The sequence below is a fragment of the Oreochromis aureus genome, linkage group 14 (assembly GCF_013358895.1).
Source record: "Oreochromis aureus strain Israel breed Guangdong linkage group 14, ZZ_aureus, whole genome shotgun sequence".
Taxonomy (NCBI): domain Eukaryota; kingdom Metazoa; phylum Chordata; class Actinopteri; order Cichliformes; family Cichlidae; genus Oreochromis; species Oreochromis aureus.
In genome coordinates this window covers 14,135,379-14,160,373 of record NC_052955.1, presented here as the reverse complement: position 1 = coordinate 14,160,373, position 24,995 = coordinate 14,135,379, and the positions used below count along the sequence as shown (strand labels likewise).

General features: G+C 40.2%; 1 protein-coding gene across 1 annotated transcript; it reads right to left on the bottom strand.

Moving 5' to 3' along the window:
* Positions 1 to 738: 738 nt before the first annotated feature.
* jam3a (junctional adhesion molecule 3a) lies at positions 739 to 12,058 on the bottom strand. The gene is made up of 9 exons (XM_031759709.2): positions 11,853 to 12,058; positions 4,804 to 4,875; positions 4,581 to 4,694; positions 4,189 to 4,341; positions 2,865 to 3,067; positions 2,180 to 2,279; positions 1,056 to 1,185; positions 919 to 970; positions 739 to 829 (listed from the first exon to the last, which is right to left on the bottom strand). Exons 1-9 carry the CDS (start codon positions 11,914 to 11,916, stop codon positions 794 to 796), a joined length of 924 nt encoding a protein of 307 aa, XP_031615569.2. The 5' UTR covers positions 11,917 to 12,058; the 3' UTR covers positions 739 to 793.
* Between the last annotated feature and the right edge of the window lie 12,937 nt (positions 12,059 to 24,995).

Genomic DNA, 24,995 nt, shown 5'->3' with positions numbered 1-24,995 from the left:
TGTATGTACATTTATAATACTGAGTCAAACCTGGACAATATGTCCAATACTCACAAAATAATTAGTAAAGCACAAAAGGTCACTTATACACAGAAACAGCACTCCAAGAAATCATCAACACCACCTTTATAGTACATATTGAGTTTGCAGCATATTGGAATATATTGTGTTAAAATTCACACTTTATTCTGTACTTGTACATGTTTGTTTTCATTTGTAAATATAGTCATAGGCTATTAAATTGTGCCTTCTAGTCAGCTCATGAGCCTTTTGCAGCTTGCTACTTATTGCCTGTTTAACTACAGTATGTACAAAAACATGTTTCGTCCTCTGCATGTGAAACAAACTAAGAACAAGGATGAAGTAAACAATTTACGTACACTGTAAAAAATTGAAGAGCTATAAAAGAGGATTTGTCCAAAAACAGTGGGGGAATGTAGTTTACAGTAACCTTTGTGATGACACTGTGATATAAACATCGACCTCCACAGCTTTGAAATCGTTTTATTGTACAGTAGCTTTATGTTGAGTATAAAATGAGAAAAAGATGTAAAAACCAAATATTTTCATGGAATTTAATATTAATAAACAACAACAAAAAAAATCTGTGGCATTACAAAACTCAACCAAGTGCCACAAAATGATATTAAAATTACTTTGGCAAGTCGGCTGATTTGATTTTGATGTGCATCAGAGAATAATGTGCCATGTTAGACTCCAAACTTCACCAAGTGGAGCATCGTTGTTGCAAGTTTATTTTGTCGCGGTTACATCGCGTCCTCCGTGTCGGCTGTCAAATAACGAAGGAAGACTTGTGGCGGAAATGACCCTGTGAAAAACAGGAAGTAGAAAGTTACCTTAAATTTTCTTTTTTTTGGATTTGACTTCCAATGAACGCGGCGTGCTTTGTAGGTTTACCTCGTCCGCGTCTCCATACTCAACACCGCTGTTCTGTGCAGGCCAATTGTAGCTGAAATAAAGTGAAATAGAATGCATTTAAAAAAATAAAAGTCAGGATTTTGTATCCTTTCATCAGAGCTGCAGATTGTACTCACTTATTTTCATTGTGGCCTTTTTTGTGGAAGCATCCACGTCTGAAGGAATGACAAATGGAAACCGCCAAGCATAAGAACCCAACCACAGCACCAAACACCTTGAGGAAAATCCCCAGGATGTCAACGTCATCTGCAGGAGGGCACAGAGAAGTGCTCATGAGAGAGTTACGTGGCCGGAGACATATCGATAGCCTATAACCATGACTTATATCTTTGCTGTATTTTCATTTTTATGTATATCTTGTGTAATTCCCACACTACTAAAATCCTCACTTAATTGTTATTGGCTTCAATGAAAACAAGAAGAATTTCATGTTCATTAAATACACCAACTCAAGATACCAAACAATGAAACAAATACCTTTGTCTGCCTGCTTATCACATTAAATAGGAAGAATTCAGATGATGTACAGTAACTAATTTTGACATTTAATAATAAATGTAATAAAAAGAACAAATTAGATTTTTTTACATGAATTATGGTGGATGTCTTTTGTTTTTTCTTTTCATTATTTTCTCTATGAAAATGTTCAAAAATGAACAACTCATACAACAGAATGAATGCCTATAGTGTGCACAAACACTTTAACTGTGTGGACAGCTGCTTTATCCTTTCTGTTTCATGTTCTGGCTGCAGAATACGCTGTCATGGGCATGTTAGCATATCAGGGACATGGGTGTCTGAAACTGTTGCTTCCCAGCGAGGTGCTGGGATCAGACTGACCTGGACAGCTGGAGCTTTCCTGCATCCAGTTCGCTTGCAAAGGGATGACGCTCAGCAGAGTGAATTGGTTTCCCTTAGCTGCCTCCAAATGGCAGTTATAAGCACAAAGTATGCTTGGCCTTCCAATAGTTCATGTAATATTTAGTGGGAACGGTGGTGCTTGGGGTAAAATTAATGAAAAATATTATGTTTGCTTTGAGATAAAGTTTATCTCATTCCTACATGTGAAGCCTCGCCTGTCTGTCCTGTCTGTGTCCATATGTTTTAACATCCTTCTGTTATTTCACACTTTTTCTCTTTGCCTGTGTTAACTTGAAACTTGAGAGTGAACGTGTCTGATTTTGCTTTTGGCTTAAAGTCCTGTCCAAAGATCTGCTTGGCTGGTGTGAATGTCACTCACAGACTTCCATTAATTGCGTGGGACACTGTGCATGCCCTGCATCATTCTTTGCCTGGCAGTAGTACTCCCCCGCGTCTTCCTTCCTGACCCTTCGAAATTTCTGTGGAGACATTTTTAGAAAACTGTCAGGGCACTGACACGCAGATGAACTGTCAACAATAGGATGTCTGGCTGTGGTTGAATATAGCGACATTTTGGCCTTCAGATGGATTTACGGGCTGCATTTAATACTGCTGTAAGATTTTAGATTAGAGGGCATCGCACTATGTTTTATAACATGGTTAAATTTCTGCCAGATGTTAAACTTTTACCTGGAAACACATCAGCTTGGCTTTAAATGCAACATTATCCTTGTTCCATATGCCAGGTTTTGGTTAAGCGTTCTTACTGGCTCTTTTTACACACGAGGGTTAATCCTGCTCTTAGTCATATAATGCTTAAGGTTTTATTTAGATTAAGCGGGTAACATTTACATTAGATAAGCTCTGACAGAGAATACTTGGCACTAATGAGTCCTGGCTACAAACAGAACAGACAGGCAGGGAGAAGAAGTTTATCCATTTAACAATAATAATAGTAAATACTGAGTGCTGCCATGCCTCAAGAGATATTTTGCACAGACAATAGGAACTGAAGTGATAAAGTCGTAAATGTAGCAACAACAGGATGCTTGTCATTTTTGTACCAGGCCTCCGGTGTCGGGGTTGATGCTGTAGGAAGAGTTGGCAAACTTTGCGCTGTTTTTGGGATCCTGTGGAAGCTCTTCATTGTTGTGAAACCAACGGTACTGAGGAGCAGGAAAGCCCTCATTTTCCAGACATCGCAGCTCTGTTGATGTTCCCACTGTGACGGCCTCTGGCACGCTGCACCGTGGTACAACAGGTTTCACTGCACACAAAAGCACAGATTCACATCAGACTGCTGAATGTTGTGTAGCATTTACACACTGCTGAAAGCGATACTTTTACTTATTAAATGATAAAGGATAACATTTCATCAGGAAGTGTGTTAAGTTTCACCAGAACCTTTAGACTGTTCTAAAGTATTTATGCTCACACACTGAACATAAAAGATGGACACGTGATAGATGTCGCTTCTACAGTCTCTGTCTTTATGCCTTGAATTCAGTATCTTGTGTTTTGAAACCGGAGGTGATGAGCGAGTGATCTGACTGAGAAACGCCGAAATCATATCCTGCCTTACTGTCAATTTTTATCTTAATGAAATCATAATTTATAGAATTAGCAACATACTTTGCTGGCCAGGATTTAAAAGTAGCAAATACGTCCATAAAATTAATCAGGAAACTGTTGACTGAGCTCAAAGATCAAGTGGGTGATTTCCTCATAGACTCCCACACAATCTGTTTGCAACCAGAGGTGTTGCCACCTGCTGGTCACTATAAAGAATGCGGGTTTAAAGAGCATCCACACTGGCTTCACTTTTCAGACACACAGGGTTATTGTCCATAGAGTCCATAGTGGTGCACAGTTTATATACAGGCAGTGGTGATGTCACATACAGCAAACACTGCTGGCACTCGTTTTTTGTGTTTCTCTGTGCGCAGGCCAGGGTCTGCTACAGGCTCCGTGTCCAAAGACAAGTCTGCGACTCCCTGGGGTAAAGTGTGTTCTCAGCCACTGTATGGTGGCAAAGAGAACTGTCATCAAGTGATACGTAAGGTTAAAGTTGGAATTGTTATAACGTCGCCACAAGCCCCTGATATCCCAAGTGATTTATGTAAGTGGGTGTTAAATGGTTGTGATTGCTGTCCCAGCAGGCCACTAGCTTAATCTACCAGCACCTCAAAGGCAACGGCTAGATGCAAGGCAACCTCACAGTGACAGCAATCATGATGTAGCTTTATATTTCAGGAGTAAATTAAGTGTAAAATGTCTAAACTGACACATAATCTAAATATCTATTCGATCATAAGAACAAAGTGTGATTAGAACTTTAGAGGGTTGATGATATAGACATGCAGTGACTTTTAGCTCTGCTCTCCATACCTCTTACTGCAAGACTAATAAGTATTTCATCAAAGTCCCTTTGATCATCGATGGCGGCCACCTCGCAGCGGTACTCTGCTGTGTCTGATCGAGTGGCGTTGAAGATCAGAATGTTGGCCGGCTCTCTGAGCTGAGCTCTGTTCTCCAAGTCCCCTTTTGGAGAAAGACAGAAAGAGAGAGAGAGAGAGAAAGAGAGAGAGAGAGATGGGGGGAAAAAACACTTTACAATTGCTCATTCAAATACACAGCGTGACTTCACGGCTTGAAAACAGAATTCTGAGCCAAGGTCTTTCAAGGTAGCATTCACTCAGCTAAACTTTGAGTGCTGCGACTTTGCTTTGAAACACTGTGCTCTACTGGTTTCTCTAAAAGACAGTTTCCAAGAGGTTTACCTGCTATCTTGTTTTGAAAGTACACATAACTGGGAACACCATTTTTAATCTTTTTCCACTCAATCCTTGGGTTGTTTGTTGAGATGGACTCTATTAAGCAGGTCAGTTCGATGGCTGGGAAGAAAACAGAACGCATGACAGCATGAGAGAGAGGCAGGCTAAATCTGGAAAAAAGAAACGGTACTTTGGTTAAATAGGTTAGAGTCATTTTCGAGCAACTCACGCTCAAATTCATTTGCCCAAACAATCTTGTCCGTGGTCCGGAGGATTACCCCAAGTGATGATGGAATGTGACCTGTGGAGAAAAAAAAACACAGGCAGTAAACGATGAGTAACCCCGATTGGACACGCGGAGCATTTTCATTAGCAGACATTATCAACCGGGCACGTTGCCTAATAAACACTGGATTAGACCGACAAATATAGCTGACATATGTGTGCCACATATGTTTAATGAACTCCTTGTATAAATATCCCATCATTAACGTTTAACTTGAATCTTTTGTGGTGTTTAATTGGATTATAATGTGACTTATGATGAGTCGTTGGAAGAGAGCAGAGCTAGTTGTAAATGATAATGAAAGAAAACAGAGATTTGACACGGAGGACTCTGTAAATATTTGGATAGTGACCCATTTTTTGTTGTTGCTGTTGTTGTCAGCTTTAATCCTGCGCAAGAAGGAATCCAGACCGAGAATGCAGCAGACAATGTAAGTAAGCGAGCAGACAAGAGCCAAAGTCACTTTAGCTCAGTTACTAAGGCTCAGCAATGCTCCTGGAATAAGTTGCAGGACAGAATAAAAGGATTTGTGTTTAGTGCTGCAGCACAGCCGGCTCAGACCAAGTAAATGACACACAGGCTTTAGCCATTAGCAAACATGACAGTTGCTATACTGACTTTATTTCACACTGGTTGTTTTATAACAGAAAGGCTCCAAACATTAACTGTATATAGAAGATGGATGTTGCCACTGTAACCTCGCTGAATTCCTATGTTGTAGTCTCAAGCTACACACTCACGTACAGTAGTAACTAAGGATGCTCCTGGTAACTCATTTGCTAGTTATTTAAACAAGAGAAAAAGTCAACCCTCAGAGAACAATCAGAACTGAAGTGAATCTAATGGATGAGGTTAAATATTAGCCATACAATAACTGCACATGTATTTGAGAGGTATTTGAAACCGCTAATCACATGTTTTGATAATCAAGTTGAGTTTTAAATTTAAATCTGTCAGTAACAGTCACAGTATTCTACGTCACAGTATCAACAAACCACAGCCCTGGTTTGTGGCTGGTGGTCTCACAACATTTCTCACCAGGATGGGAGCTGCCACTGCTTATTAATAAAAACCGAGTAAGTAACTTAGCTAGTATCTCTGGTGCCAACTAGCAAGAGGCGGAACACTTTAATGTGTAATCAAGTAGTCGCATGCATCCCTAGTAGCAACTTGGTAACTGCAAAAGCAAGCCTAACTTGTTGGTTTGTTTTCAAAAGGATGTGAAACTAACACAGATCATTCAGGAAAGTGTTTACTGAGGTCATAGGTCAAGTCAACAGTCCAGTAATTTTACTTTCTTTTTGCAACCAGGAGAAAATCCTGGAGAAAGAATGGAAGCAGATTTGAAGCAGATTTCCATCTGGCCTCACTTTTCCAGCCTGGAGCTTATGTTCAAATTTTATGCACAGCCTGTTGTTCCCATCTTCTGTATGGGCTTCTCTTGCACAATATCTCACCTGCATGTCAGGTTACCAGGTTACCAGGTTAACCAGCGATTTTTAACTGGCTGCAAGTTTGAGTGTGGTTGGCCGTCCAAATGTTTACCCACCCCAGCTCATCACCTGTGACAGGGATCCTTTAGCCATTACAAGTGAGTATAGTTAATGCACATATGGTCATATTAGTTGATCATAATAAGATAAGACACACATAACAGAGTTTTCTTCCTGTTCTCCCTTTCCACTGTCACATACTCGATCAAAGAGTGTCATTTAATTGTTGGGGTTTCCTCTGTATTTAACTTACAACAGGTGACTGATGTTGTGATTTGGTGCTATGTAAATACAATTTAATTGAACTGAATGCGAGTTTTAATTTCTTTTTTTAAGCGACCGTTACAGTGGAAACCATTCTGGGGACATTAACTATTAAAAAAGGGGAGTTAGAGATGATATCTTTATATTGATTTCTGACAAAAACATGGTTGCAGAGATAGTTTGCATCACTAGTTCACTACATATCACGATATTATGGATGACGATGCGCCCCTGAGGAATAGCTGGAAATGGTCAATGATGTGTCACCCAGTAGACCAGAAAGCCCCCAAGTCATTTCAGTATTTGGTGCAGTGTACTATTAAAGCGTTTACTCACTGAAGAAAAAAATACTGGTTTAGAGAAAGGGTGCGCAGTTCATCCACTTAGCTGTAATAACGCTCGTTTAAAAACCATTAAAAACCATATTACTAGATGTACATTATATTATTATAATGTATATAGTATATTATATTACTAGATGTACATGTACATTTTTTTTATTTTTTCAGGGCTCCTTCACTAAATCATAATACTAATTTATACTGAGGTTGCGAAATAAATAATTTATCAAGATCCCCAAACAAATCAAATCAGAAGCACAAGAATAACTTCACAGCGGGAATGAGCTCACATTTGAACCATACTTAATCAACCATCTTCGTTTCCCTCTGGCACAAACACAACACATGAGACGCGCTTATTTTAAGTTCAGTGCTTGAGTGAAATGCTGAAAGCAATCAGTGTTATTTTGCAAATGTCAGATTATAACGGCGAGAGGCGTAATTCACAAGTTTTGTTCAATTTGGGCCAGCCGAATGCCAATTTAAGTGGAAAATACGTGAATCTGGGGACGAGACGGGTGTGCAGTGTGACATCGAATTAAGGAAATGTGAAAACTACTGCTCAGCAAACACGAATAATTCAACAGTGTGTCTTTGCTAAGGCTAAATAAGTAGGTTTCTACCTTCCCCTGGTACCCTATAGTCAACATTTTTTGTTCCAAATTCAGTAATTACTGAGTACACGCACAACGAACAGCACCCATGCTGAGTAATGAAGGCAATCATGCTCCCAGTGGGGGCAGTAGTTAGGGTTTCAAATAGAGGCTGAAATTAGACAATAATAATCTGAGCCGCCCCTGAATACGACAAGACATCCCTCCTGTTTTCCCGAGGCAGCGTGCACTCTGACTAACTCCGAGGGATTTGAGCAGCCTTGTTAGGACACGGGCATCCCTGAGTTGTACATTGTGACTGGGAGCCAAAGCGAGAGCGAGCATATAGCCTGGAAGTGATGAAAACATGGGTCCAACCAAAGCATCCGGTCTTATAAGCACAGCTGCGGACAGTGATGAGATCTGACTCGCAGGTCTCAGCTTCCGTCTCTGCTGCTGACTTTCCCACCCTGTACATCAAGGGCTATTTTTACCACAGCAGTGACTGGACACCCCGAGAGACATGACGAAGGCCCGTCCAACTGAAGCTCCCTCGACATACGCACATACTGACCCTTCAAAATGCCCTTTGAACTGCTTCTTCCAGATCCGTGAGGTACTCATTTTGAGGAACGATATTTTTGAAAAAAAAGAAAGAAAGAAAAACAAAAGCTCTTTCAAATACTGGAACATTTAATTAAATCTGCAGCTGCAATCACACTGCAGACTCAAAGTATCACGTAAGAGAAAACAACTGCTTTCGCAGTGTTATGGGTTGCAACACAGCCGTGTGTGATGTGCTTTTCAAAGTTTACAGGAAACAGATCTGCTTGAGTTCATCTGTTTTCATAAGTATGTTGTAACACTGACAAAAACTCCTTAGAGGATACATCTCCCATGTTCATCTGAACAAAAACCATGGTGAAAAACAAGTTTTTAGCCTTTATTATCTGGGGCGAACAAAATCTAGAATCAGTGCGCACCGGTTGTATAAGCAGGCATGGCGTTAACAGGATGTTATTAAAGGTTTTTCTCATGTCTCTCCCAAATAATGCAAAATGTAGGACGTGGGAAAGAGTAACCAAGGTGAATTAACATGACAATGTATAACTAATTACTAATGCGAGCTTAAAATAAAAGCACACAGACAACAATGTTTGGTGCCCTCCCTTCCCCCGTGACACGGTGCAGGCTGAAGAGAAGACAATGTTTCTGAATTATGAAAATAATCTCAGCGCTTGCTGGAAAGCAAACAGGGGCTCATTTTTAATCCCTCTGTCATTCTAATGCAAAGACAAAGTAGGTCTATGGTCAGTTCTGAGAGAAACTGGCTTTTAAATAGCCACATTCAGCAATCCTCTTACGCTCTAAATATGAAAACAACCACCCATCGCTGTCCCTGCAACAAAAAGTTGTTGATCCAGTGAATCTATAAAAAGCTTTTTCCCAGACATTCCAGTGCAGTCGCAGCAAATATGCCGAGGACAGTGGATGGAGCGAGGAGGACCACTGGGATTCACAGCATACTGGAGTGAATGCGTAATAGAACAACTCAATGCTCAAGCAGATTTGATTAAGGCGGTTATGTTGTTATAAGAACTGGGAGGAAATAAACTGTTCATTCAAGCTACACACGTGACACAATGACTGCAGCACCTCAGACAGATGAAATATAAATGAAGTCTCAAAAAAGCACAAGGCAGATAAAATATAACTCATTTATTGCAACCTATAACTTAAATTACATAAAATAGCAACATTCACATTTTCATCAATGTAAAAATGTGAATCTAGCAGTTTTTTATTATGTATTGACAGAAAAATGTATCAATTGCTCCTGAAACAATCATTCAAGACAATTATCATTTAATGAAATCCTAACACAAAAAATCAACGGCCAATTCATTAGGTACGCTTTGCTCATACCAGGTTTTTACTTTTAGGAATGCTTTAATTCTTCATGGCATATGTACAACAAGGTGGGGGAAATCAGATATTTTGGACCATACTGACATGATAGCATCATGCAGTTGCCGTGATCTGTAACTCCCGCTCCACCACATGCCAAAGGCATTCATTGAGACAAGCTGTTGAGATCTGGTGAGTTCAGAAGCCATTTAAGTATGGTGAAGTCATTGTCATGTTGAAGAAGCCAGTTTGAGATGATTTGAGTTTTGTGACATGGTGCATTGCCCTGCTGGAAGGAGCCTTCACAAGATGAGTACACTGTGGTCATAAAGGGTAGACATTGTTAAAACTGCTCAGGCAGGCTGAGGCATTTAAATCATGCAAACTTGGTATCAAGCAGCCAAAACTGATCACAGAAATCATCTCCAACACCATTACACCAACAGCATAAGGATGGATCAATGCTTCCTGGTTGTTTACACCAAATTCAGACTCTACCATCATCAGATCAGATCAGTAAACATTTTTCCAATCTTCTCCTGTACAGTTTTGGTGAACATATCTGTTTCCTGTTCTTAGATGACAGGGGTGGCACATGATGTGATCTTCTGCTGCTGTAGTCCATCTGCTTCGAGGTTCAACATGTTTTGCATTCAGAATGCTCTTCTGCGTGTCCTCATTACTTACTTATATTTATCTTCTTATCAACTCAAAACAGTTTGGCCATTCTCCTCTGACCTCTGGCATCAACAAAGCATTTTCACCCAGAGAACTGCTGCTCACTGGATATCTTATCTTTTATAGTAAACCCCAGAGGTGGTTTCATGGGAAATTTCCAGTAGATCAACAGTTTCTGAAATAGTCAGACAAACCCGTCAGCCATCAACAATCATGCCGCAGTTCAGTTTAAACTTCAGCATGTTGTCTTGACCATTTCTACATACATAAATAGACTGTGCCATGTGACTGGCTAAATAGCTATTTGAGTTACCTGTTGTACCTAACAAAGTGGCTGATGAGCAAATTATTACAGATTTTTTTTAATGCAAAGTCTTCTCAAGCATAAAAAACATTTTTGTTCATTAAATGGGCAGTGATATCAGGAATATGCACCGACTTCTATTAAGTAAGGTAAGAGATTGACACGCTGCCCAATCATTACAATGTCCAAAGGCCAATTCTGAGTCAGGAAAATCCCAGAAATAGTATTTCTTTTTTTAACTTTTCAATTTTCATGCAACATAAAGGAAAAAAAAATTAACAATGTAAAAATTACATCCAATTTTCTGCACATCAGAATCACAAGAAGGCATCTATTTTTACCTTAACTTAAAATAATCCAGCTTTACGCATCAGTGCGTTCCAGTTATATGCAGCATGAATCACAATATGCTAAATGCAAAACGTTTGAATAACAATTCATTTTCATTATTCAAACATGACAGCACCCTAAAGCTCAAGGTCAGAACATAAACCAAATCGTGAGCTACATTCACACACAGCTCTCAGTTTTTACAACCAAAACTGGAGAGCATAACAAATGAACCTCTGCCTGTCATCTCTGCTTAGTCATTTGATTTACAGCTTGCAGAGCACCTGGGTGAAAAGTTCAACACTTAGTGGTGCACCCACCCGCAGCCAATTAGCCGACGCAACCACCCAGCATCAGCTGATCGCCACAAATCTCTAGCTGTTGCTGCTGCACATCATCCTGACACCGCTGCCCTCGACCTGCCTCACTCATGGCACCCCACTCACCATCACCATCGATCAATCACCACGTGATCAGGAGAGGTCAAACTACAATAAAATGAAATTCAAGCAGCCTCATATGTATATGATGCATATAGGCTACATATATGCAACAACCAAAAAGACTAAGCATTTTAAATATATATTATTCACAGGCCCGTGTTTCTGTGTACCACAGGTCTCCACCATGTGGCTGCCGTCTTTTCATACTAAAGTAATGTTTGCATTGTTTGTATTCTGGAAATTTCTTTAGAAATTAGTCGACAAGTGAGCACGCAATATGTGTGGTTTCTAGGCTATGTTACACGTTTTTAAAATCACGTAAAAAAAATTCAAAACGTCAAGGGTGCTCTGACAACTACGTCATTTTCCAGCTCGGATGTGAGGTTTGCTCAAGCGTAAAACAATCAAATACAGTCTCAAATCGATAATAAGCAGACTGTTAAAACGCCACAACACACACCAAAAACGTTTTCCTGACATTTCCCAGCCCGTTTACACGTCAAGCTAACGTTAAAAAACGTCCTTGTCGGCTCGTAGCGCTGACAGGACCGTCACAGCTCGGATTTAACTTGACTGTAGTCGCACCTCGCCGACTCCGATATGATAATAGCTTTGTGAATAAGCGGGGGAAAACTCACCTAGGCTGCTGTAAAGCACAAAACACGCTACGAGTCGCGCAATCGCCATCTTGCAGCGTATCATTTATCGGCTACAGCTGCACACACTCAGCACCTCTGAGAGGTAAGAGGAGGATGAGGGCACAAAAGACTGGTGGATGTTGCCATCGACGAGTTTCCATAGCTACAAGGGCTCCGATGTGGGGTTGCGCCCTGAACGCAGTCTGACAGGCGGTAGGCGGTGCCAAACATGCCCTCTACCTCCTCCTCCACACACATATTCACACACAGACACACAATTCTGACCGTATGTTCTCGTGGGAAAGTGGCGACCTACACCCTCTAGTGGTTATTTTTCTTTTTGGGACTTTAAAAGGCCATAATAGGAAGATTTTTTCCCCTTTATTAAAAGAAACAGGTTCCACCTTGTTACATATAACAGCTGAAAAACAAGCAGCATTTTGAGATCTCTTGCTCACGCTGACAGACAGACGCATTATATACATGATCATAAATTACAAGAAAAGCATGTGCAAGAGTCGCTGCAGATTAACAGACTGGATATAATCTTTTACGGATGATGCTTTGTTTTGTTCTCCCCAGTTCAGTGTGAATAAGAGGTACAGGTAATGCTAAAGTCTCCAGTGAGCTGACACTGTAATTGGTGTTTAAACTGAATCAGAGAGGAGAGGGAACAAGGCAATCTTTGCAGCAGAGTCTTGTAAATAAACATGTAACGCTGCTCTCTTCTGTTTGCTCGTGAGGGCTGTCCCTCTTTTTCATATGAGATAGAATGGTGAGAAGTGCAGAATCAGGGTGATTTAGGATGGATGTAGGTCAGTGTTGGATCATCAAAATCAAAACAGTGGATTTTACCATGACTTTACAACTAGTGGATGAGAAACTGATTCATTTTTATGAAAAAAAAAAAATCTAAATTCTCTATTTAATTTCCTTGATACAGTAGGTGTGAGTATATTTATGGCAATCAGTTTCAGTTTCAAGAGCTTTAAAGGGTTTGAATATGTTGTCTGGACATTTGAATACAGTGAACGGATGCTCCTGTTTTATGCATGGGATAGACATCGAAATTGGAATGAGAAAAAAGTCAAAAGAGTGATTTAAAGGTCCATGCACTATAGCGTCAACTATCAGTTTGACTTTTCACACTTTCATTTAGCTTTCATGACTCATTTTTTACACTGCCACTTAAAAAGAATTGTTATGATGAAAACCTGAGACACATACATGTACAGTCATGTGAAAAAGAGAGTTTTCACAGGCTTAAAAGGACTTGTGGAGTAATTTTGGCACACTGTTCTATACAAAATTGCTTCAGTTCTTCGAGGTTTGTGGGCATTTGTTTATGCACAGCTCTCTTAAGGTCCAACCACAGCATTTGATTGCAGCATCTTGGTTCTTTTGTTTTTCAGCCATTCTGTTTTAGATCTGCTGCTGTGCTTGGGATCATTGTCCTGTTGCATGACCCAATTTTGCCCAAGCTTTAGCTGCCAGACAGAAGGCCTTATGTTGGACTCTAGAATAATTTGGTATATAGAGGACTGAATATACTGAGTTCATGACTAGATGGTCTGGTTTTATGGCTGCAAAACAAGCCCAAATCATGATCCCTCCACCACCATGCTTGACAGTTAGAATGAGATGTTTGTGCTGATAAGCTTTGTTTGGGTTTTTGCCTAACATAGCGAAATATCTCCACTTCTGTCTCATCTGTTCCGAAAGTCTTTGTCCCAGAAGTCTTGTGGTTTGCTCAAAACAATTTAGCAAGCCCAAGCATGTAGTAGTGATCTGCTTAGATTTTCAAAGGACTGCAGAGTCTGAGAAAACTTTCTTTTCAACATGACTGTAAGAGCATCTCTATCTATCTATCTATCTATCTGAAAACAGTTGCCTGTAAGACCACGCTGAGGTCTTCGGCAACAATTAATCAACACTACAAGGGCATAAAGGCAGAGGATGCTCCCTTCACAGAAAGGAAATGCCTGTAGTAGTGTAGTGTAGTGCCGAGATCTACGTTGAATTCTTGCTCTCCCCCCCCCGCCAAAAAAAAGAATCCGCACCAAAACAAACATAACAAAAAAATCACTGATGATGCAACATTTATTTAAAAAGAACCTTATTTTTTTTTTTTTTATCTTTATTTCAATTTCAAAAGATTGCAATGGCCTCTATAAATTGTTTTATATTCCCGACATCAAAGTGTCCTATAAAGATTCTATTAATATGATTTTTATAGAGTTGTATTTCCTATAATTGTTTTGACAAATATCAGCTTCTTGGATTCCTGGAAAAAGCTGCAGGTGGCAGTGTGAAACCAGAAATGATAATCTGCCAATACATCACACTCACCCAAAGATCAACAGCATGTATGTCGACATAAGGACTATAATTAGGTATGCATATATTATATTTTGCATTTCCACAATTTCACAGTCACATGATGTGAAACTCTTCTAATGCAGTTAAGGTTTAGCCCACTGAATACAACCGTGTAGTCCACCCACTACAAGAAAAAAAAGAAAGAAAAAAAAGACATAAAAAAGGCAACATATTACAGATGAACTTGTTGCCCTCTTTGAATACTCATGCTCCATCAGACCATGCTGCCCTGCTTTCACTGTTGGTAGTGTTGCTAGGCAATGATTCCTCTGTTGAGAAGCTCTTTGTGGCTGCCCTTTTGTTGCGGCTCAGACAAAACTGTACATTTTGATTGTTTTACAAAGAAATATCCAGGTTTGTCATGTTCCTTCTCTGAGAAAAAATGTGGACTTCATATCTCTGAGTGAAATGCAAAAAGTATGTGCCATGCTTCAACTAATTAAAGAGCCAAATTAGTGAGAGCATCACAGTGTGACAGTGAGTCATATTACAGGTGTTGCTTATTGGCACCTGCATCTGTGCTATGTAGCTGTTGTACAAGGCGGTGGCTGTTTGCTTGAGCCATCGTGCATCATTTGCACAGTGATTATATATCTTCCAAGCTATGAATAATGCACTGCAGTTGGATTTAATATCCACCCAGTCTTTCCAGTCTCAAACCCGCAAGCCCTCTTCGTGCAAGCTTGATAGACAGGTCTAACACCAACTAAGCTATTTAAGGGGCTGAAATAAGCACAGGATATTAAAGCATATCAGCAGGTAAAACCTACAGTGAATTAAAACAGCAAATTTCTTTCTCTAGTTCGTGCTTTGCGCTCCTTCCTGTGAGTTTTGACATTTTGCAGTATATCATGAAAAACAGAAACTGCTGCTGAATGGATAAACGCCTGATAAACAGATTCTGGATTTAAAAATTTTGATTATACTCTTAAGCCTCAGGGTTTTTATTTGCAGTACAACGAAAATTCTGTAAAGACTCTTCATCTGTGAGGCCAAATGGACCAACCTTGGCCTTTGTGAATAGGAGACAAAATTCTGAACTACAATAAGCCTTTTGTTATTGACTGTTCTCTGCATCTCTCAGCTACAACTCCACTACATTCAATGCAACAGAAATAAAGCACAACAAACACCACATCTTTTTTAGTCAGTCCCCCCAGTCAATGTGCCATGCACTATAACCTTTAAAAAATGGTTGATCTGCATTAATCTGCATGCAGTACATGTATAATGTATTTTACTGTTTACTATTTTGTCCATGATTTCTATTTTTTCTTACAAGACTTAAATGGTTAGTCAAATGGAGGCACTTTAGTCCCTCAAGTGTAGCAGCTTCTAAAACCAGTGTTACAATGTGCTTTAATCTTAGAAAACAATAAAAACAGAGATACAGGAAACATGGTAAAATAGCTGTAATTGTACTTTTCTTGCTGCTTTTCTTGCTAGAGGTTTAAACTTGGACACAGCTTAAAATTTAGTCTTGATTCTGGCTTGGAAAAGCTATAAAACTATTCACTAAAAATCTTAAAATCAATCTCTTACAAAATTAAAAGCCCATGTGGCAATTCTCAGCATGGTGTGATCTCTTTTCCTGGTTTTAGTTGCAATTTTAAACACTCCCTTCAGAGTCATGTGATTTATTTCTGAAATCTTAGCAGTCATGAGACGCAGGTAAGTAGGGCATCTTCTGCCTCTTTCAACTGGACCAACCTTGGAGAGATTATTCAGGTAAATAAGATATTTAACATTTGCCCTTCTTTGCCAAAACAGTCGTATTTTCCACTTGCAGCCTACCATCTCTAAACTGCTGGAGTCATCAGTCAGTTACTGCAAAATACACAGCGAGCTGATGGTAAATATGTGTCTATTGTTGCAGAGAGTTCTGCAGGTTATTCACAGCAGATCGTTTCTGTTTCATTTCATTTTAAAAAATCAGGGCAGAAGTTAAAGAGCATGCCAGGTCGCTGTCTTGCACAACGGCAGTAACGCGCTGTTATGCTGTGCAGAGACGCATCATTATAAACCTGCTCAAGATAATGGACATCTATATCCAAACTTTAGACCTTATACACTTATTATATTGTGTATATAAATGCATTATATGCAGTTCAGGGCCCAGTATTTTTATATACTGCTGTTTCTCATGCTTTTCACACTGAAAACAAATGATACATATGTTGGATAGATGAAGGTACTCCACATCTTAAGGGATTCAAAGAAATGCTAATGTAGACTATCTCTGGCTTTATATTGGTCATAACTGTCACACTTCTTTGATGGATATTCTAATCTAAGTAACCTTCTGTGAGAGTCAGAAACCTGCTCTTTAAAGATTCCCATAAAGCCTGCCAGCCCCCTCCGTGCAGCCATCATTAGTGTGTGTGTGTGTGTGTGTTTTTCTCTTCCAAATATTTCTGCTGCATATTGTTCCTGTTCTAACTGTATAATGTAAGTACATTTAAGCTGCATTGTGCTTTTTAAAACTGCGAGATTCCCGAGGCTGTGTAGCTTGCGCTGCTTTTGATCTTTCATTTTAAATGTAACATTTTCCTGATTGCAGTTGACACACATTCGGCTGGAGCTTTCATTAAAAAGCTGCAGCCAGAAGAGTCGGTGGGACTTTAAGGTGCAGCTCAAAGTCCCAGACACAATGATCAGACAGAAAAGGCAGGAAAAGGAACAAATGCTGGGGAGGTTAAAGTTTCACATCATGTCAGATTGAAGGAGACGAATGTGTTCGTTAGGGAGGGATTCAGTGTCCTTCTGCGGCATTATGTAGCTATTCGCTTAAATTAAATTATCTCTATATAATCCTAATGCTTCAGCTCATTGTGACCTATATGGATATCCTGATAACTGTTTATCTGTGACCTTTATACTGCATACCCAGCATGCTTAGTTACCACACAGCAAGAAGCCCGGGGCACTTCTGTGTGGGTTTTCTACAGCTTCTCCAGTTTTTTCCCACAATCCAAAGACATGCAGCTTAGATCAGCTGGTGATTCAAAATACACCGTAGATGTGAACTGGTTGTCGGTCTCTCTGCATTAGATCAGTGACCTGCCCAGGGCGTACCCTGCCGCTCTATCCATGACAGCCAGGAAAGGCTCCAATCCAACTGCAACCCTGAACTGGATAAGTGGAGGAAAATGGAGGGATGCATTATTTATCTGCACTTTCTCTAAAGCTGCAGTTTTCTAATGTCATTCATTAGAAATGACAAATGCTCTCTGTATAAAATTTCAATATCTCAGCAAATAGAAGAGCTGAATTATAGATCAGGTTATGACCAAACTGAAATTACAAACTTAAAATAAAATAGCTTCTTATTTTACATCTGCTTCCCCTGTAAAAGCAAAACAAAACAAAAAACATAACCTGTAAAAGTGCAGTACAATTTACTGAAGGAATTTTCCACGTTCATTTTTATGGATTTGTTTAACCACACATGAAATTGAAATTTATGATTTAAGGAAGAATCTGTTTATAAAACAAAACTAACACTTTTGCCAGTACATTAAGTTTCCAGTTCTTTTGTCAATATTTAACAGCATCACTATCAGTAAAGAACCGAATATGTGATTAATAAAGCATAGACAGAATAACAGGTTAGTTTTTGTGACATTGATTTCACATATGAATCATGTGATCAGGATAAGGAAAATACAAGATAGCCACAGTGTTATTAAAGGTTTGCAGACGTAAAAACTTGAAAATCAATAAAATCAGCTGTGCCTTCATTGTCTGTATGATCGTTGTCATTAGAAAAAGGCAGAAGTTGGCTAAAGCTTCAAAATCACCTGTGAGGATATAAAGCTTATTTTATCTGTCGTGCAGAACAGTAACAGAGATTCTTTCACCAATTCTCTGAAGCCACTGACCCCTTACATCCAGTAATTTTACTGAGTGGGCCAAAGTGAACATACATTATCTGCTTTATACTCATTTATATGAGTATAAAGCTTTATACTACACATTTTTCAAGATGATGCTGAATGTGATGTGAATGATGTCTTGTGGTCTGACCCTCAAAGAACAAAAGATTTAGCCAAGTTTTTGTTTTCCTACTGAGGTTTTTCAAGAAAATTGAATGAAAAGTGTTGTGGTAGAGTGATGTGTTCAGAATAAATGCTGAATAACTCCATATTTTGCATATACTTGAATACTTCTGCACATCTGTGTTTACAGTACATTTTTTTTAACAAAAAGTTCACTGAATTGTTTGAGCTAGTGATGAGTGACAGTTTAAATTCTACTGTAACAAAAGGAATAAACCATAGCGGTATTAAACACTGGGAACAGACTTCAGTTTGTAGCACTGTAAAGTTTGTCTGCTGGTTGCAAATGGGATTAACTTTATAAAAGTTATGGGAAAAGTCAAAAGCAATAAGCGAGTTCTTTGTGTTCTTTGTGTTTTGCTCACGTGCAGAGATTCCCGCCATCGGCCACAACAGCTTGAACTCCTTCATCAACTGAGCCTCGCCCACAGTGAAGCTGATCACATTCAGAGAGGCTAAATATCACTGTGATGCTGCACAGATGAAGACTGAAGAATTAGACAGCGCTGCATCTACAGCTCTTTTTGCACTGTGGTATTTATAGATTTCACAAATGAGCCGGAAAATGGTGTGATGCACAAGGGAAAAAACTGAAAGATGTTTAGAGGCTTATTGATTTTAGGTTGAACTTCAAATTTCTGCTTTTCTTCCACACCCTGGTCTTTTGCTTTATAATGATAATAGCTGGGCGTGTTTTCATTAAGAGGAGCTATTTCTGGAAGTACTGTACACCTTTACAAACATGCAAAACCATGGCAACTACACTTAGCTAGATGTGTTTTAATATAACCGTCATGGGAAAGCTGAGCGCAGGGCTTTTGATGGTTGTAGAGATGCAGGTAGGTAGTTATATAGACTAACTCCAAATCAAAACGGAAAAAAACGTTAAAATTCAATTATTTAACCTTCTGAGCTAAGCTGACAGACACATGTGAAGGATGGTGCTGTGATTCGGTGCGCTGAGAAAAGCAAAGCGTGGCGCTTCGCTACTGCCATATTTTCCCTACAGATACACAATTTGGGCGGGCTGTTCACAGACTCTACTGATGACCACTGAACATGACAAGTGATTCTCATCTGAGGAGCACTGCAGAGAATCAAAGTGACTTTGAGGCCCTAAGCCCTCCTGCCAACACAATGGATGTGTCAGTCACATCTGCTGCTTCATAGACAAACAGAGACAAAGGACACAAAGATATCAAATTGTTTTTGGATCCTGGTTTTAAAGGTTACATTTAGCATTTACGCCTACTTTAAATTGTTCTCATCAATACAACAAATTCTGTGAAATGCTGCAGTGTGTCAGCAAAAACGAAAAAAAAAATTGTTCTAAAATAATTCACTTTATTTTTTCTCTGGGAAAAAATCTGCACTTATTCTGCAAGTCAGATGAGAAGGGAGAGTCCACAACAAGACATAATTACAACTTTTCGAAGGTTACATAAGATTTTTCCGAGACACCACAGAAATCTCTCAAGGTTTACTTAAGGATTATTTCTTTGCCTCACACTAAATCCAAATGGCCCACATGTTAGTTCACACAGTCCACAAAGTCAAGCTCAGCACAGTACATCAGCTGATCTCAATGCCAGCCCACATGAGCTGAGAGCTCAGCTGATGCCCTTAGCTAGTTTCAGGTATGGCACACTAATTAAGCTAATTATCCTCATACATGCTTATACAGTTGCAGCACATCTGCAGGCCACTTCGCAACCCACCTCCATCTTTCATTCTTTCTCTTAATTAGTGTCATGGCAACTCGATTTTGAACGTGCAGATATGGTCAACACTGAAGTTCAAGCTGAGCTTCAGAATGGGGAAGAAAAGTGACTTAAGTTAGTCTGAAGGTGACACGGTAGCAGACAGGCTGGTAGGAGTATTTCAGAAACTGTTGAACTACTGGGATTTTCCCATATAACCATCTTTAGAGTTTACAGAGAATGGTCTGGAAAGGAGAAAATATCCAGCTGTCTGGGTGAAAATGTCTGGTTGATTAGTCTGGACTGGTTTAAGTCTAGGGAACAGTGGCTCAAAAAACCCACTTGTTACAACCAAGCAGAAGAGCATCTCTGAATGTACAACACGTTAAACCGATGGACTAGATGGGCTGGAGCAGCAGAAATCCACACTGGGTGTCATTCCTGTCAGCTAGAACAGGAAATGAGGCCACAATTCACACAGGCTCACCAAAATGGGACATTCTCTGAGTCTTGAGTCATGAGTTGTGATTTCAGGGTCAGAATTTGGTGTAAACATGAAAGCATTGATCTGTGCTCAACAGTTCAGGGTGGTGATGTTGTAATGGACTGGTGGATATTTTCTTTGCACACTCTGGGGCTCTGAGCATTGTCCGAACACCACAGCCTGTCTGAATATTCTTGCTGACCATGTCCATCCCTTTGTGACCACAGTGTTCTCTTCTTTTGATGGATGCTTCCAGCAGGATAACGTACTATGCCACAAAGCTCAAATTATCTCAAACTAGATTCTTCAACATGAAAATTAGTTCAATGTACTGAAAGAGCCTCCACAGTGACCAGATGTCAGTCTATATAATTGACATCTGATATAATTCCTTGCTCTAGAACAAATATCAAAGTATAGCGTACTATTATTTCCCAGATTCCCCGTTTTATCCCATCAAAAAAAGTCCCACAGACTGAATATTTGACATTTGACAGGCTAATTTGAGGCATTTGTGCTTCAAATGTAAGTGAAACAGTAATAACAACAATAAAAACTAAAGACACTGAGCTAAAAGCAGTTCTTCCAGACTGACTCACGCACAAGTCATTTTGTCTATCATATGACAGAAATTTGTATATGTATACATGTTTTCTGTTTCTGTCCCAGATGGATCATCATTATTATTAAAAGTAGTAGGAGCACTATGAGTTAATGCAGCACACCATCTATTGATAATGACTGTTTCATCAGGCATATGAAAGGGAAAGTGAACTACAAGCTAATCAATACTCTGAATTTGTAAAACTCATAGTGAGAGCTGATTCATATTTTGAAAAATTAATCCCACAGTTTTTTTGCACCAACACAAAAATAAACCAACAAATAAAAATACAAGTTGAAAAGCAGGGCTATTCTGTTGTGTAAAACACTGCTGACCACTAATGGCCAAAAGTGTGAATTATTCTTAGCAACAGTCTGAGATGATCGTGACCTACGGAGCTTTTAAAAACACCATAAACAGACATGCAGCAGAACATCTGCTCAGCAGCCGACGTCCTTGACATCTTGTTTGGTGCAAGCAGGTTAGCGAGCTGCAGCCTGACTGACTGATGCTGGATGGGGCCCTCAGTGTACACACCCATATGTCTCTGTCACTAAAGCATCCGAGTCTGTGGGAGCATTTGAGCCTATGCATATTGCGCCGGATTTTAAATACACTGCAATAAAGGAACAGAGCCAGGATTTGCTGTGGGTTTTGTTTGGAAATTGTGGATTAAGGACACTATAACTGTATTCTTTCCCAGTTTTTAGAGTAATCTTCTGCTGTGGAGGACATGAAAAAAAAAAACTTGTCACAGTGGCGACAGATTGAGACGATCCCACCGGATGATGACCCTAAAAATAAGCAAGTGTGCAGGACTCAGATTTTGATCAGTGGTAGTGGAGTGATATAATCTTTTATTCAAGCACAAAAAAACATATAATAAGCCTCCTTTAAATGTAGAAATTCAGCAGATGCAACATGCAGCAATGTGACTTTGAATTATCAAAAGCAGAAATGCTGCACCAAAGTTTTACTGATACACTTTAAAGCATTCTGCAGCAAGGATGTGGTGAAATCGAAATCTGATTAATGATACATTTATTAAAAGAAATTACTGTTTTCCACAAAAAAAATCCCTGAAATTATTTTCCAGACAGCACGACTGGTTCGTACTACATTTAAAAATATAGACTTTTTCATGCTCTCTTGCTCCATTTGGTAATAACTATCCTCAGCCTCCTCGATTGGAGCTGTAAAACTAATAGAAGTGGTGTTACATAAGAGCTTATCCTAACTCTTCTCTTTTCTTTGCCATTCGTTATAGAAAATCAAGTTCTACATAGAAATTACAACAAAAAAGGCTCTCCTGTGGTCTTTTGAAGCAAATGTCATGTTTGTCCCTGTGGAAAAAGGCTCATCAAAGGTTCGGGCTATTCAAGGTATAGGCCTATAATGTGTCCTGGTGTTGTGTCAGCACTTCTGTAACTTTAGGTGAGGGTTGGAGAGGGAAGGGGGGTCTGGCGGTAATATGACCTTGTTTTGCCACGCAGCAGCCACAGCACAACGCTGCACAACTCCACCGGCAGCAATTGTGAGAATCTGATGGATGCTCCACCTTCCAAATGGCTCGAGCTGCATTGCTAACACTTCTTCCATGCACCTCTCTCTGCAGAGTTTAAATGTAGGGGCATGACTAAACAGGAGCTTCCTGCCACACTGCTATTGATAATTAGGACTCATAATTTATGACTCATAACTTGCATTGTATATGCCATTGAGCCTGCTGCTGAGTAAAGCCTTCCTTCCAGCAGCAGCAGCAGCAGCAGCAGCAGCAGCATTCAGGCTGTTCTCTTACTGGCACAACATGAGCTCAGGGAGGCTTTCTTTAGCATCCTGCACTGGGTCTCACACCTATAAGAGCTTGCACCGAAACATGTATGCAGCATGCTGTGAGGGAGGAGCAGATGCTACCTCTACCTCATATCTGCATGAAGTTTGATTCATTTGAATATGTTTTAGAGGCTTGATACTGCAAAGCTCTGTGGAATTTCACAATAAAGATATATTCAATATAAATTGCTATTTTACTTATTTCCTGTCTTCTAAATCCTTAAGCCCTCATCTTGTGTGAGCCCATGGGGAGGCTGGAAGCAATTAACATAGAGAGGGTGAAAGAAAAAGAATCTGAATGGGGGTAAATGCTTGCTTACAGCGTAACAATAAGTGGAAGGTTTCATAAAATTATCTGAATCATGGTGGGCGGCTTAGTGGAGCAGTGGTTAGCACAGTTGCCTCATGGCAAGAAGGTCCTGCATGGGTTCAAATCCACCATCTGGCCTTGGCCTTTCTATTTGGAGTTTGTATTTTGCGCAGGTTCTCTCTTTCAGTCCAAAGAGATGAAGGTAGTGGGGTCAGGTTAACTAGTGATTCGAAGTTGCCAGTAGATGTGATGTTAGTGTAAATTGTTTTCTGTCTCCACGTGTTAGCCCTGCTACAGACAGGTGACCTGTCCAAGGCGTACCCTGCCTCTCGCCCTATTGCATCTGCGATGGGCTCCAGCCGCACTACCACCCTGAAAAGGATGGATGGATCACAGCTTTGGTCTTGAAAGTAACCACACCTGAATCTGACACCTGTATGAGAATTTAAGGTGACATTAGTGCATCACCACCATCACCAAAAAAAAGAATGGGGAATTATCTTTTGTTTGAATATTCCATCAAAATGTTCCACATCTGAGATAAAGTGCAACTCATCTCAAAGATGAGTTAGAGACTGTATTCTGTATGATACTTCAGTACGCCTGTCCCTTTTAAATGCTACTGCATTTAACACATATGCCCGAGCTTATGTGGAGGCTTAATGCTTGAGGTTTAATCCCAGTAAAAACGGAGAAATGCGTGCTAAAATATTCAAATGCCTTATGACAATATCACTTTACTGCATGGTTTCCAGACAAAAAAAAAAGGGGGGGGGGTCTTTGATTTTTTTGGTCACATTTGTAGATTTTTCTTTGATTTCACGCAGGAGCAAAAAAAGAGAAAAAAGGAGGGAGGGGTGAGACAGACAGACAAGACAGACAGAAATGTCGAGGCAAAAATGAGACAAATTCAGCTGCAAGACTTTACTAAAATGATAGATCACCCACATGTTTATCTTCAGTAACAAGGCAGCAGTGGCGGCGGCGGCGGCAGGACCGTGTAAGGAGTGTAGTTTGTGCGCGATCTAAGCTGATGTGGAGCAACCAGAGACGCACAGGCGTTCTGAATCCTCTGTGGTCATGCATGTAGAAAAACAGAGGGGGTGAATCTGAGGCAGCCTTATCAGTGGCAACCATGTGTACGCAGTGGGCAGCGTGATGGAGCTGCATCCTCACGCTCGCGGCCATCGAGGAAAAAATAGGGGAAAACGCTCTCGCATGTGTCGCCACACCCAGCAAATAAAGCCAGACACGGCACGGTAGCGGAACCCCCCAAACCCCTAAAAAAACCACTGTTTTAAACCGGCAACAGCGACATGACAGCTACCGACGGCTGTGGAGGAGCCACAGATGAGTCACACAGCTCCACCAGCGTCCCCCATTTTCATTACACACACAGTCAACCTGCAACCTATGTAGGGGGGGGGGTTGCCAGTATTGATATGAGGAATAATGCAAAAGGCAAGTGGGTGGATGAATGGATGGCGTGCGGTGATGGTGCACGTGGGGACACTTTAGGAGAGGTGTTCAAAGATGTGGACACGGGCTCTCTTGTCAATGCGCATGATACTGCGGTTCCACTACTACGGCACGCTCCAACTCACCTTGAATCGGCGCACGGCCGATTCTCCTGTCATTCGGGTGCGGGGCGTAAGGAGAACCAATACACGCCCCAAAGACTCAATCAGCAGCCAATCCAGTGACAGGAGAGGCGGACCTGTGGCTGCATTCTCACACTTGGTTTCACTATGCGCTCGTAAAACGGCTCCGTCTAC

What these genes read in the sequence shown, in the direction of transcription:
- jam3a (XM_031759709.2), bottom strand. Translation starts at nt 11,916, where the DNA reads ATGATACGCTGCAAGATGGCGATTGCGCGACTCGTAGCGTGTTTTGTG. An exon ending in TGTGCTTTACAGCAGCCTAG is followed by an intron (nt 4,876 to 11,852) that starts GTGAGTTTTCCC and finishes TTTTCTCCACAG; the next exon opens with GTCACATTCCATCATCACTT. An exon ending in CACGCAATTAATGGAAGTCT is followed by an intron (nt 1,186 to 2,179) that starts GTGAGTGACATT and finishes GCCCTCCTGCAG; the next exon opens with ATGACGTTGACATCCTGGGG.